Here is a 15913-nt window from a genome sequence, read left to right on the forward strand (position 1 = left end):
GACATTGATTGGTATTCCACGTATTGACATTGATTGTTATTTCACGTATTGACATTGATTGTTATTTCACGTATTGACATTGATTGTTATTTCACGTATTGACATTGATTGGTATTCCACGTATTGACATTGATTGTTATTTCAAGTATTGACATTGATTGTTATTTCACGTATTGACATTGATTGGTATTTCACGTATTGACATTGATTGGTATTCCACGTATTGACATTGATTGGTATTCCATGTATTGACATTGATTGGTATTCCACGTATTGACAATGATTGGTATTCCACGTAAATACGTATTGACATTGATTGTTATTTCACGTATTGGCATTGATTGGTATTCCACGTAAATTTGTATTGACATTGATTGTTATTTCACGTATTGACATTGATTGGTATTCCACGTATTGACATTGATTGTTATTTCACGTATTGACATTGATTGTTATTTCACGTATTGACATTGATTGGTATTCCACGTATTGACATTGATTGTTATTTCACGTATTGACATTGATTGTTATTTCACGTATTGACATTGATTGTTATTTCACGTATTGACATTGATTGGTATTCCACGTATTGACATTGATTGTTATTTCAAGTATTGACATTGATTGTTATTTCACGTATTGACATTGATTGTTATTTCACGTATTGACATTGATTGGTATTCGACGTAAATACGTATTGACATTGATTGGTATTCCACGTATTGACATTGATTGTTATTTCACGTATTGACATTGATTGGTATTCCACGTAAATACGTATTGACATTGATTGGTATTCCACGTAAAGACGTATTGACATTGATTGATATTCCACGTATTGACAATGATTGGTATTCCACGTATTGACATTGATTGGTATTCCACGTAAATACGTATGGACATTGATTGATATTCCACGTATTGACATTGATTGGTATTCCATGTATTGACATTGATTGGTATTCCACGTATTGACATTGATTGGTATTCCACGTAAATACATATTGACATTGATTGTTATTCCACGTATTGACAATGATTGGTATTCCACGTAAATACGTATTGACATTGATTGGTATTCCACGTATTGACAATGATTGGTATTCCGCGTATTGACAATGATTGGTATTCCACGTAAAGACGTATTGACATTGATTGGTATTCTACGTATTGACATTGACTGGTATTCCATGTATTGACATTGATTGGTATTCCACGTATTGACATTGATTGGTATTCCACGTATTGACATTGATTGGTATTCCACGGAAAGACGTATTGACAATGATTGGTATTCCACGTATTGACAATGATTGGTATTCCACGTAAAGACGTATTGACAATGATTGGTATTCCACGTATTGACAATGATTGGTATTCCACGTAAAGACGTATTGACAATGATTGGTATTCCACGTATTGACAGTGATTGGTATTCCACGTAAAGACGTATTGACATTGATTGGTATTCCACGTATTGACATTGATTGGTATTCCATGTATTGACATTGATTGGTATTCCACGTATTGACAATGATTGGTATTCCACGTAAATACGTATTGACATTGATTGTTATTTCACGTATTGACATTGATTGGTATTCCACGTAAATTTGTATTGACATTGATTGTTATTTCACGTATTGACATTGATTGGTATTCCACGTATTGACATTGATTGTTATTTCACGTATTGACATTGATTGTTATTTCACGTATTGACATTGATTGGTATTCCACGTATTGACATTGATTGTTATTTCACGTATTGACATTGATTGTTATTTCACGTATTGACATTGATTGTTATTTCACGTATTGACATTGATTGGTATTCCACGTATTGACATTGATTGTTATTTCAAGTATTGACATTGATTGTTATTTCACGTATTGACATTGATTGGTATTCCACGTATTGACATTGATTGTTATTTCAAGTATTGACATTGATTGGTATTCCACGTATTGACATTGATTGGTATTCCACGTATTGACAGTGATTGGTATTCCACGTAAAGACGTATTGACATTGATTGGTATTCCACGTATTGACATTGATTGGTATTCCATGTATTGACATTGATTGGTATTCCACGTATTGACAATGATTGGTATTCCACGTAAATACGTATTGACATTGATTGTTATTTCACGTATTGACATTGATTGGTATTCCACGTAAATACGTATTGACATTGATTGTTATTTCACGTATTGACATTGATTGGTATTCCACGTATTGACATTGATTGTTATTTCACGTATTGACATTGATTGTTATTTCACGTATTGACATTGATTGGTATTCCACGTATTGACATTGATTGTTATTTCACGTATTGACATTGATTGTTATTTCACGTATTGACATTGATTGTTATTTCACGTATTGACATTGATTGGTATTCCACGTATTGGCATTGATTGTTATTTCAAGTATTGACATTGATTGTTATTTCACGTATTGACATTGATTGGTATTTCACGTATTGACATTGATTGGTATTCCACGTATTGACATTGATTGGTATTCCATGTATTGACATTGATTGGTATTCCACGTATTGACAATGATTGGTATTCCACGTAAATACGTATTGACATTGATTGTTATTTCACGTATTGACATTGATTGGTATTCCACGTAAATTTGTATTGACATTGATTGTTATTTCACGTATTGACATTGATTGGTATTCCACGTATTGACATTGATTGTTATTTCACGTATTGACATTGATTGTTATTTCACGTATTGACATTGATTGGTATTCCACGTATTGACATTGATTGTTATTTCACGTATTGACATTGATTGTTATTTCACGTATTGACATTGATTGTTATTTCACGTATTGACATTGATTGGTATTCCACGTATTGACATTGATTGGTATTCCACGTAAATACGTATTGACATTGATTGGTATTCCACGTATTGACAATGATTGGTATTCCACGTAAAGACGTATTGACATTGATTGGTATTCCATGTATTGACAATGATTGGTATTCCACGGAAAGACGTATTGACATTGATTGGTATTCCACGTATTGACAATGATTGGTATTCCACGTAAAGACGTATTGACAATGATTGGTATTCCACGTATTGACAATGATTGGTATTCCACGTAAAGACGTATTGACAATGATTGGTATTCCACGTATTGACAGTGATTGGTATTCCACGTAAAGACGTATTGACATTGATTGGTATTCCACGTATTGACATTGATTGGTATTCCATGTATTGACATTGATTGGTATTCCACGTATTGACAATGATTGGTATTCCACGTAAATACGTATTGACATTGATTGTTATTTCACGTATTGACATTGATTGGTATTCCACGTAAATTTGTATTGACATTGATTGTTATTTCACGTATTGACATTGATTGGTATTCCACGTATTGACATTGATTGTTATTTCACGTATTGACATTGATTGTTATTTCACGTATTGACATTGATTGTTATTTCACGTATTGACATTGATTGTTATTTCACGTATTGACATTGATTGGTATTCCACGTATTGACATTGATTGTTATTTCAAGTATTGACATTGATTGTTATTTCACGTATTGACATTGATTGGTATTCCACGTATTGACATTGATTGTTATTTCAAGTATTGACATTGATTGGTATTCCACGTATTGACATTGATTGGTATTCCACGTATTGACAGTGATTGGTATTCCACGTAAAGACGTATTGACATTGATTGGTATTCCACGTATTGACATTGATTGTTATTCCATGTATTGACATTGATTGGTATTCCACGTATTGACAATGATTGGTATTCCACGTAAATACGTATTGACATTGATTGTTATTTCACGTATTGACATTGATTGGTATTCCACGTAAATTTGTATTGACATTGATTGTTATTTCACGTATTGACATTGATTGGTATTCCACGTATTGACATTGATTGTTATTTCACGTATTGACATTGATTGTTATTTCACGTATTGACATTGATTGGTATTCCACGTATTGACATTGATTGTTATTCACGTATTGACATTGATTGTTATTTCACGTATTGACATTGATTGTTATTTCACGTATTGACATTGATTGGTATTCCACGTATTGACATTGATTGTTATTTCAAGTATTGACATTGATTGTTATTTCACGTATTGACATTGATTGGTATTTCACGTATTGACATTGATTGGTATTCCACGTATTGACATTGATTGGTATTCCATGTATTGACATTGATTGTTATTCCACGTATTGACAATGATTGGTATTCCACGTAAATACGTATTGACATTGATTGTTATTTCACGTATTGACATTGATTGGTATTCCACGTAAATTTGTATTGACATTGATTGTTATTTCACGTATTGACATTGATTGGTATTCCACGTATTGACATTGATTGTTATTTCACGTATTGACATTGATTGTTATTTCACGTATTGACATTGATTGGTATTCCACGTATTGACATTGATTGTTATTTCACGTATTGACATTGATTGTTATTTCACGTATTGACATTGATTGTTATTTCACGTATTGACATTGATTGGTATTCCACGTATTGACATTGATTGGTATTCGACGTAAATACGTATTGACATTGATTGGTATTCCACGTATTGACAATGATTGGTATTCCACATATTGACAATGATTGGTATTCCACGTAAAAACGTATTGACATTGATTGGTATTCCACGTATTGACAATGATTGGTATTCCACGTAAAGACGTATTGACAATGATTGGTATTCCACGTATTGACAATGATTGGTATTCCACGTAAAGACGTATTGACAATGATTGGTATTCCACGTATTGACAGTGATTGGTATTCCACGGAAAGACGTATTGACAATGATTGGTATTCCACGTATTTACAATGATTGGTATTCCACGTAAAGACGTATTGACAATGATTGGTATTCCACGTATTGACAATGATTGGTATTCCACGTAAAGACGTATTGACAATGATTGGTATTCCACGTATTGACAGTGATTGGTATTCCACGTAAAGACGTATTGACATTGATTGGTATTCCACGTATTGACATTGATTGGTATTCCATGTATTGACATTGATTGGTATTCCACGTATTGACAATGATTGGTATTCCACGTAAATACGTATTGACATTGATTGTTATTTCACGTATTGACATTGATTGGTATTCCACGTAAATTTGTATTGACATTGATTGTTATTTCACGTATTGACATTGATTGGTATTCCACGTATTGACATTGATTGTTATTTCACGTATTGACATTGATTGTTATTTCACGTATTGACATTGTTTGTTATTTCACGTATTGACATTGATTGTTATTTCACGTATTGACATTGATTGGTATTCCACGTATTGACATTGATTGTTATTTCAAGTATTGACATTGATTGTTATTTCACGTATTGACATTGATTGGTATTCCACGTATTGACATTGATTGTTATTTCAAGTATTGACATTGATTGGTATTCCACGTATTGACATTGATTGGTATTCCACGTATTGACAGTGATTGGTATTCCACGTAAAGACGTATTGACATTGATTGGTATTCCACGTATTGACATTGATTGGTATTCCATGTATTGACATTGATTGGTATTCCACGTATTGACAATGATTGGTATTCCACGTAAATACGTATTGACATTGATTGTTATTTCACGTATTGACATTGATTGGTATTCCACGTAAATTTGTATTGACATTGATTGTTATTTCACGTATTGACATTGATTGGTATTCCACGTATTGACATTGATTGTTATTTCACGTATTGACATTGATTGTTATTTCACGTATTGACATTGATTGGTATTCCACGTATTGACATTGATTGTTATTTCACGTATTGACATTGATTGTTATTTCACGTATTGACATTGATTGTTATTTCACGTATTGACATTGATTGGTATTCCACGTATTGACATTGATTGTTATTTCAAGTATTGACATTGATTGTTATTTCACGTATTGACATTGATTGGTATTTCACGTATTGACATTGATTGGTATTCCACGTATTGACATTGATTGGTATTCCATGTATTGACATTGATTGGTATTCCACGTATTGACAATGATTGGTATTCCACGTAAATACGTATTGACATTGATTGTTATTTCACGTATTGACATTGATTGGTATTCCACGTAAATTTGTATTGACATTGATTGTTATTTCACGTATTGACATTGATTGGTATTCCACGTATTGACATTGATTGTTATTTCACGTATTGACATTGATTGTTATTTCACGTATTGACATTGATTGGTATTCCACGTATTGACATTGATTGTTATTTCACGTATTGACATTGATTGTTATTTCACGTATTGACATTGATTGTTATTTCACGTATTGACATTGATTGGTATTCCACGTATTGACATTGATTGTTATTTCAAGTATTGACATTGATTGTTATTTCACGTATTGACATTGATTGTTATTTCACGTATTGACATTGATTGGTATTCGACGTAAATACGTATTGACATTGATTGGTATTCCACGTATTGACATTGATTGTTATTTCACGTATTGACATTGATTGGTATTCCACGTAAATACGTATTGACATTGATTGATATTTCACGTATTGACATTGATTGGTATTCCACGTAAATACGTATTGACATTGATTGATATTCCACGTATTGACATTGATTGGTATTCCACGTATTGACAATGATTGGTATTCCACGTATTGACATTGATTGGTATTCCACGTAAATACGTATTGACATTGATTGATATTCCACGTATTGACATTGATTGGTATTCCATGTATTGACATTGATTGGTATTCCACGTATTGACATTGATTGGTATTCCACGTAAATACATATTGACATTGATGGGTATTCCACGTATTGACAATGATTGGTATTCCACGTAAATACGTATTGACATTGATTGGTATTCCACGTATTGACAATGATTGGTATTCCGCGTATTGACAATGATTGGTATTCCACGTATTGACATTGATTGTTATTTCAAGTATTGACATTGATTGGTATTCCACGTATTGACATTGATTGGTATTCCACGTATTGACATTGATTGGTATTCCACGTATTGACATTGATTGGTATTTCACGTATTGACATTGATTGGTATTCCACGTATTGACATTGATTGGTATTCCATGTATTGACATTGATTGGTATTCCACGTATTGACAATGATTGGTATTCCACGTAAATACGTATTGACATTGATTGTTATTTCACGTATTGACATTGATTGGTATTCCACGTAAATTTGTATTGACATTGATTGTTATTTCACGTATTGACATTGATTGGTATTCCACGTATTGACATTGATTGTTATTTCACGTATTGACATTGATTGTTATTTCACGTATTGACATTGATTGGTATTCCACGTATTGACATTGATTGTTATTTCACGTATTAACATTGATTGTTATTTCACGTATTGACATTGATTGTTATTTCACGTATTGACATTGATTGGTATTCCACGTATTGACATTGATTGTTATTTCAAGTATTGACATTGATTGTTATTTCACGTATTGACATTGATTGTTATTTCACGTATTGACATTGATTGGTATTCGACGTAAATACGTATTGACATTGATTGGTATTCCACGTATTGACATTGATTGTTATTTCACGTATTGACATTGAATGGTATTCCACGTAAATACGTATTGACGATATTCCACTTATTGACATTGATTGGTATTCCACGTAAATACGTATTGACATTGATTGATATTCCACGTATTGACATTGATTGGTATTCCACGTATTGACAATGATTGGTATTCCACGTATTGACATTGATTGGTATTCCACGTAAATACGTATTGACATTGATTGATATTCCACGTATTGACATTGATTGGTATTCCATGTATTGACATTGATTGGTATTCCACGTATTGACATTGATTGGTATTCCACGTAAATACGTATTGACATTGATTGTTATTCCACGTATTGACATTGATTGGTATTCCACGTAAATACGTATTGACATTGATTGGTATTCCACGTATTGACAATGATTGGTATTCCGCGTATTGACAATGATTGGTATTCTGCGTAAAGACGTATTGACATTGATTGGTATTCTACGTATTGACATTGACTGGTATTCCATGTATTGACATTGATTGGTATTCCACGTATTGACATTGATTGGTATTCCACGTATTGACAATGATTGGTATTCCATGTATTGACAATGATTGGTATTCCACGTAAAGACGTATTGACAATGATTGGTATTCCACGTATTGACAATGATTGGTATTCCACGTAAAGACGTATTGACATTGATTGGTATTCCACGTATTGACATTGATTGGTATTCCACGTATTGACATTGATTGGTATTCCACGTATTGACAATGATTGGTATTCCACGTAAATACGTATTGACATTAATTGTTATTTCACGTATTGACATTGATTGGTATTCCACATATTGACATTGATTGATATTCCACGTAAATACGTATTGACATTGATTGTTATTTCACGTATTGACATTGATTGGTATTCCACGTAAATTTGTATTGACATTGATTGTTATTTCACGTATTGACATTGATTGGTATTCCACGTATTGACATTGATTGGTATTTCACGTATTGACATTGATTGTTATTTCACGTATTGACATTGTTTGTTATTTCACGTATTGACATTGATTGGTATTCCACGTAAATACGTATTGACATTGATTGTTATTTCACGTATTGACATTGATTGGTATTCCACGTAAATACGTATTGACATTGATTGTTATTTCACGTATTGACATTGATTGGTATTCCACGTATTGACATTGATTGATACTCCACGTATTGACATTGATTGTTATTCCACGTATTGACATTGACTGGTATTCCACGTAAATACGTATTGACATTGATTGTTATTTCACGTATTGACATTGATTGGTATTCCACGTAAATACGTATTGACATTGATTGTTATTTCACGTGTTGACATTGATTGGTATTCCACGTAAATACGTATTGACATTGATTGTTATACGTATTGACATTGATTGTTATTTCACGTATTGACATTGATTGTTATTCCACGTATTGACATTGATTGGTATTCCACGTAAATACGTATTGACATTGATTGTTATTTCACGTATTGACATTGATTGGTATTCCACGTAAATACGTATTGACATTGATTGGTATTCCACGTAAAGACGTATTGACATTGATTGGTATTCCACGTATTGACATTGATTGGTATTCCACGTAAATACGTATTGACATTGATTGGTATTCCACGTAAATACGTATTGACATTGATTGGTATTCCACGTATTGACAATGATTGGTATTCCAGGTATTGACATTGATTGGTATTCCACGTATTGACATTGATTGGTATTCCACGTAAATACGTATTGACATTGATTGGTATTCCACGTAAATACGTATTGACATTGATTGGTATTCCACGTATTGACAATGATTGGTATTCCACATAAATACGTATATTTGTAGATATGATTGTCGTTAATATTTTTGTAACTTCATTGAATACTTGGTAGCTAATTGGTATACTTCTACATTTTTAAAATAGGCAAGACTTTAATAAATCATTTTTATCTCACGTAGATATCACGTGATAGATAGATCGATGATTTGCATGTTGAGAACGGAAAGTCACCTTGATCAGTTGTATAATGAAATGTATTATCTGAATGAACCGTGTCACGTTTCCCTGTTATTTTTCTATAATCGATCTTAAAGCTAAGATATGCCATCATGACCCAGATAGCTTTACCTCTATAACAGAATACAATGCTTACATCAATCAGACATCGACTAAAGACCCAGTATCTATTTAACATATTTCATTGTTCACTGACCCTGGGCATGTAAAATAATTCCATTCATTAATTAGCATTCTCAGTACGACTACACGGACGCATTCTGACATCTGTCAGAAACGTAATACATATTTACACTGTATTCTGCTGTACACATGATATCATTGTTAAAGAGGGGAGAATATGATTAGATACATTTATTTCAAAGATAATGTAATTAGACCAATAAAGATGACATGATATTGATAAACGGCCAGTGATTTCAGATTAATGGATTTTCTCTAAGACATATGTGTATGTAAGTCTCGTCGTCCTATCTCTATGTTAATCAAAGTCACTTTGTTTTGTAGGTCAACGGTAGTATTAATTAACGCTGCGTCTACATAGGTTTGGTAGGTTTTGATAAAGTCCGGCCTCACTTCGATCTTTACAATACGGAAGTATTGAATATTTGAAATCAAGAAAGAAAAACTTGGCGATGAGACGAAATTTCGGGTTAATAACATTTAAAGTCGATTTATTTGTACTCGAGTGCGGTTAAACCGTCCTTTTTACCGACAAATTTGTTTTCACGTTAATTGCAAACAATTATACAAAGCCTAGTTTTCAGATTTTTTTTTGTTTAAATGTAGATGCTTTATTTCACGAGACTGTCAACGGTTTGATATACCTATATATTATTGTATTCGTATGTCAGTGAGCATACTTATAGGAGAGAAAATAATTAAAGGTCACATTGCTGTTAAGTCATTTGGTAAACCGCACCAACAAAGCGGAAGTGTGCTCACTGTCAAGTGTCCGACAAAGCAGTTTTCGTTAAACAATGGTCACCGTGTTGGATGGCTTATTTACGTAAATAAAGTAAAAGTTTCTTCAAAGCGACCGGAAGATGCAGGGACGACATATGGGCTAGTTATTCATTTAATGCGTCATGAAATTAATAAGACACCATACAAATCCACATAGTACATCTTTGTCAAATTAAGAGCTCAAGGGGGCTTTCGGTTGATGATTGTCATAGATTTTTGTGTAACCTTTGGCAGCGGACTAGCTTCATGTAAATCAAACAGGCATAATACTAGTAGATGTAAATGCAATATTACACAGAAATTTTATTTAGTGATTGGCCAAGAGGTCTTCAGTTGTAAATCTTTTCGCTGCAGGATTTTCTAACCTTGTACCATTTTACCCGATTTCGCTCCATTTTCATTTCGCCCTCTGAGGACTAAGTTATATATAAGCGAAACAAAATTTCGCCCATTTCAAATTCAAGGACGAAAATAAAACGAAAATTTCATCGTATACAGTATCTGATAATAAGTTTATGTTGTGGAAGGTGATTCGTTTGAGACGTTTGCCTCAAAGTATACCAAAACTTCAATCAGGATTTTTTTCATCATAAGTGACTCTCTAAATAGATGGACGAGATTGTCAAATCTTGCAGTAGAATGATTATGTCATTATTTATGTGTGCTGACTCTATCAGATTTGTGTTTCAAGACATTACACAGATAATCACAGGTTGGGGGAATGGTGTCTTAATTACCGTCGCTGAAGTTCATGTATATGAAGACATGTACGCTGCACAAATGTTTTTGTCATCAGCTGTTTCCCTCCTATACAATACTGTGTAATTAATTCTGAAATTGAATGGAAGTGTATTACTCACCTGTGTATCTTTTGCAAAGTCGTTGATATAATGTAGCTTATTATAATTTCAATTTCTGTCATCCTGCTGATGTTTTCCCTGTTAACAGTAAACGTTTTGTTATTGGGATCTGATACATGTCTACTACTCAAGTGAGATTTAACTTCTTAACATACATTCAAGTTTAGTAACTGCTTTTGCATGTTTTCGTTTTTTGTTCGGTTCCTCTAAAACGGGCTTAACTATTCACCCTTTTCATTCGTTGTTGATTCGTTTAGCCTTTCCTGTGATAAGTTTCACACTTGTTAAGCGTATTTCCAATCCAATATAGATCTACTTCAAGTCCCGATTTTCCCTTCTATTATCGACTTGCTTTCGTCCCTGTCAGAACAGAGATTTTTATCATCTTTTCTAACAGAACCGTTGTCATCTTGTTTTTGATGTACACATCTTTGTTAACATATTCATTAAAACGTGATTTTGTATGAAACGAAAATACGACGCCATAGCCACGTGATTGCTGCACGTTAACAATATATAATCACCTTGAATGGGAAAGTCACCGAGGCAAATGGCAGTAGATTTTTTTTTATTTATTTATTGATGTTTTGATGGTATATATACAATACATTTGATTAGAAGAATACAGATTTTTCTGGAAAAGTGTTTATTAAAGCATGAAGCTAATTTTGTCATAGTTTCGTAAAAGAACTTTTCTTGTATGACACTCCGTTGCAGTATACCGGTTGATAAGAATTCTAAGAAATTTTCTAATTGTTATGTTTAATTTTACAGATGTCTGCCTAACCAGGGATTGCACGGAGTCAGGTAAAGTCTGTATTTACATATGTGTGTAAAAACTCACAAATATTGAAACAACCCGTGTAATCCTTTAACTTATTGTATAAAAAAGACATGTTTTAATGATGAAATGGTAAAACAATAAGTTTGCTATATGATAATTTGTACCAGAATCCATTATCCGTAGAAAGCCCATACAAACATACGTGTAGTGTTATAGATAGCAACCACGGGAAATGATATTTTACAAGTATTAATAAGATACTTAAGATTCAAACTGTTCCCCTAGTGCCTGTTGTTTCGTGTTTTGTTCAGAACTCATTATTACTACAGTATTCATTGTCTGTTTGAGAAAGACACGTGTGAGATCTTTTCTTCAAGGTTGAGAAATGCTTTAAATTGTAGCCGCTAGGATGTTAAACAACCTTGACACCACTGTGGAACCGTGTGAAAACTTTTTCGATTTCGCGTGTGGGACATGGAGAAAACAGAACATCATCCCTGAAGACCGCTCAAGTCAAGATGTATTTGGAATATTACGAGATGAAGTAGAGGTTGTCCTTAAAAGTAAGTAGATAACACAGACTATAATGTAAGTGTGCATATCATGATCAATAAGTAATTCAATGACAGGTGTGTTCTTGTGCTATTCTCATCACTATAAACTCACTATAAGTACCTCTTTTTGCATGTTCAGGTTATCGATTTTTGTCTGTGAGGAAATGTATCTGTTTTTTCTTGCAGATCTCCTAGAGGCCCCCATCACAAATGATGACATAACGGTTGAGAAAACCATAAAAAACATGTACAAGTCCTGCATGGATCAAGGTAAGTCCCCGATAGGATTGGGCAGTAAAGGTAACCTTAATGAAATTTCAACTATCGCACTACAGAGAAACTTGGCAAATGAAAATGTCAGAACAGTCTGCTTTGAATTTGCTATAGTTTGGCATGATATAATCAAAATTACAAAGAGATGTGTCACTTTTTCCTTTTACAAAATAAGAAAGAATTAAAAACGATTAGGTACATATCATTATCACATTAGATAGAAGGAATGTCTTCCTGGTTGTATCAGATGTTACATCCTGACATGCTTCAAATGCATTATTCATTTTTGTCATGAGTGACAGATATGCTTAGACCATCACCAAGATTTCTGACAACTTAATGATCCATGATTAAACAAAGGTTCTATACAAAAACGACAATGTGTTAAATAGCATTAAGTATGATTACACCTGACATCAATCAATCATGGACGCTGTAAATACACTTGTTACAAATCACCGAGTCATGTACATTTCTTATCACATGCATGTTGATTAAGTTCGATGTCAAAGAGTGCGAAACTTCACCACTCTGACACACGTGTATTACGTTCAATACTAGAAAAAGTGTATATTAAGAACCAAAAGTGCATTTTAGATTCATATAAAATGAGAATTGCTTATAAAATTTCCCTCCCGAAATTTACATGTATGAACTCCATCCCATTGTTTATGTTTTCATTTACGGACAAAAAATATGCATTTTTTGTAAACAAATGTTGGATATTATAGTAAACAAACAGATATATAAACATCAATGTATTTACATATCTCAAATGTTTTCAAATATTGAAATATTAGGATTTCCGTTTCTAAAACAAAGATACCTTCGGTTGTCGAATGATATAGATTGCAATAGTACATGAGGAATTTGTCATCAGGATCACACTGTGTACTGTAATAATCTTGAGCGATATAAGAAATTCGATTTTAATTTGGTTTTCACTTTGAGAACATGACTTTTTCTTTTCTTGTTCTTAATTTCCATTTTCAGTTAATTTTCTAGAACGCCAGACGAATATTACTATTCGATTTTCAATAGGGTTTTAAGCTTTATTTGGACTACCTCTACAAATATTTCAAAATATTTTTAATATATATATATATAAATCAAGTACGAGAAGAGAAAAGGTCACGTTCTCATAGTGAGAATCGATTTTGTTAAATTCTAAATTCTTTCTATACATGCCTGTACTCAGCTCGATTAAACATGCGTTTCTTGTCTCATATCCGCTTTATATATCATTTGCCTGGAATTTGCTAATGATCAAATTTTGATCTTGCACTTTGTTAGATTAGACCCGGGGCTACTTGGAAACATTGTTCAGTGATGATAGAGATGATGGATGATCTTTTTATGCATTAAAATAAACGTATATCCATACTTCCTTGATAATCGACTTATTGGATATTTTCTAATTTCATCATACGCCTGCAGCTAAACCTGACAGCTGTATGTTTATATACTAAACTCAGATAATTAAAGTAGCAATGTTAGTTTGTTGATAGGATGTAGGTTTTATCTAAGTGCTATCAGTCGCTATGATATTTATGTTAAATCTGGGGCTTTTCACTGCTTTCTTCATCGGTGTGCACAAGATGAAATTTGGTATTGGATAATACGTCTAACATAGAAAAGAATGGGGCCATCGTTTCGTAAATATAACTATATTGATATCTAAATTGTATAGTCTAACATAGAAAAGAATGGGGCCATCGTTTTGTAAATAGAATTATATTGATATCTAAATTGTATAGTCTAACATAGAAAAGAATGGGGCCATCGTTTCGTAAATAGAACTATATTGATGTGTAAACTATATTGTACCGTACCAACACAACCATACGATTGAAAAGGCACACAACTACTACTGATCAAAGTAAAACCGCTGGACACATAAGTGACACTAAGGGCAAAACGTAATTCAAGAAAAATAAATTATCGAATAAAAAACGTATTGGAAAGAATTTCAAATGATTTTATGAGTTATGGATTTTGGGTAGTTTAAAAAGCATGCCATGGCCGTTTGTATTTTCTGAACGAGTGACAGTATTCTTGAGAACTTAAGAGTGACACTCCATGCTGGTGCCCGCCTGGGGAACAAGGAAATCCACCACAGAAATTACTATCTAACGTCTTCAAAATCATTTACACTTGGATTAGGTCAGATCTGTTGAAATATGTAACGTTAAACCAGAACTGTTAATTTGCCTTTGTATACATCTGTAGCATATGAAACTATTGATCGTGTTTCCGGCCACTGGCCAATTATTCTGTTCCATGGCCATCATATGTTGTTTTTTTATTTTAATGTTGTCAATTATACTAGATTTTTTTTTACTTGTGTAGATCTCATTAAACAACGAAACATTTCGGTAGCATTCCCTTTGTTAAACGACCTCGGAGGTTGGCCGGTACTGGGTTCGAAACCAGGCGGTAACTGGAATGAAAGCGATTACGACTTGACTCGGTTGCTGATTGGCCTCATCAAGTACAATAACAAACCGCTTATACAGATGTATGTTTATACAGACGTGAAGAATTCCACAGTCAGGATTATTTATGTAAGTAGATATCAGATTTAACTCGTATACTTTACTTACTTGTAACATGACTTACTTAGTAACACGGCAGGTGTCGTCGGTAAAGCCGATACTAAAAGCAGATAGAGTTTATCCTTCTAGAACACCTGGTCTTGTTTTCGTTGCTGGTATTTTCTCTGATGGGTAAATTGT

The 15913-nt window shown here is 33.0% G+C and overlaps 1 protein-coding gene across 1 annotated transcript in view; it reads left to right on the forward strand.

Annotated features, from left to right (window-relative positions):
* Nucleotides 1–15913, forward strand: part of LOC132552716 (neprilysin-like) — a 67256-nt gene that overhangs the window by 29122 nt on the left and 22221 nt on the right. Inside the window, exons 3-6 of the mRNA XM_060216908.1 lie at nucleotides 12342–12374; nucleotides 12753–12914; nucleotides 13092–13175; nucleotides 15528–15742. Of these exons, the coding sequence (XP_060072891.1) occupies nucleotides 12342–12374; nucleotides 12753–12914; nucleotides 13092–13175; nucleotides 15528–15742 (494 nt within the window). The remainder of the gene's footprint in view (nucleotides 1–12341; nucleotides 12375–12752; nucleotides 12915–13091; nucleotides 13176–15527; nucleotides 15743–15913) is intronic.

The sequence above is a fragment of the Ylistrum balloti genome, unplaced genomic scaffold (assembly GCF_031769215.1).
Source record: "Ylistrum balloti isolate Yb309-2 unplaced genomic scaffold, AGI_CSIRO_Ybal_v1 Utg370272, whole genome shotgun sequence".
Taxonomy (NCBI): domain Eukaryota; kingdom Metazoa; phylum Mollusca; class Bivalvia; order Pectinida; family Pectinidae; genus Ylistrum; species Ylistrum balloti.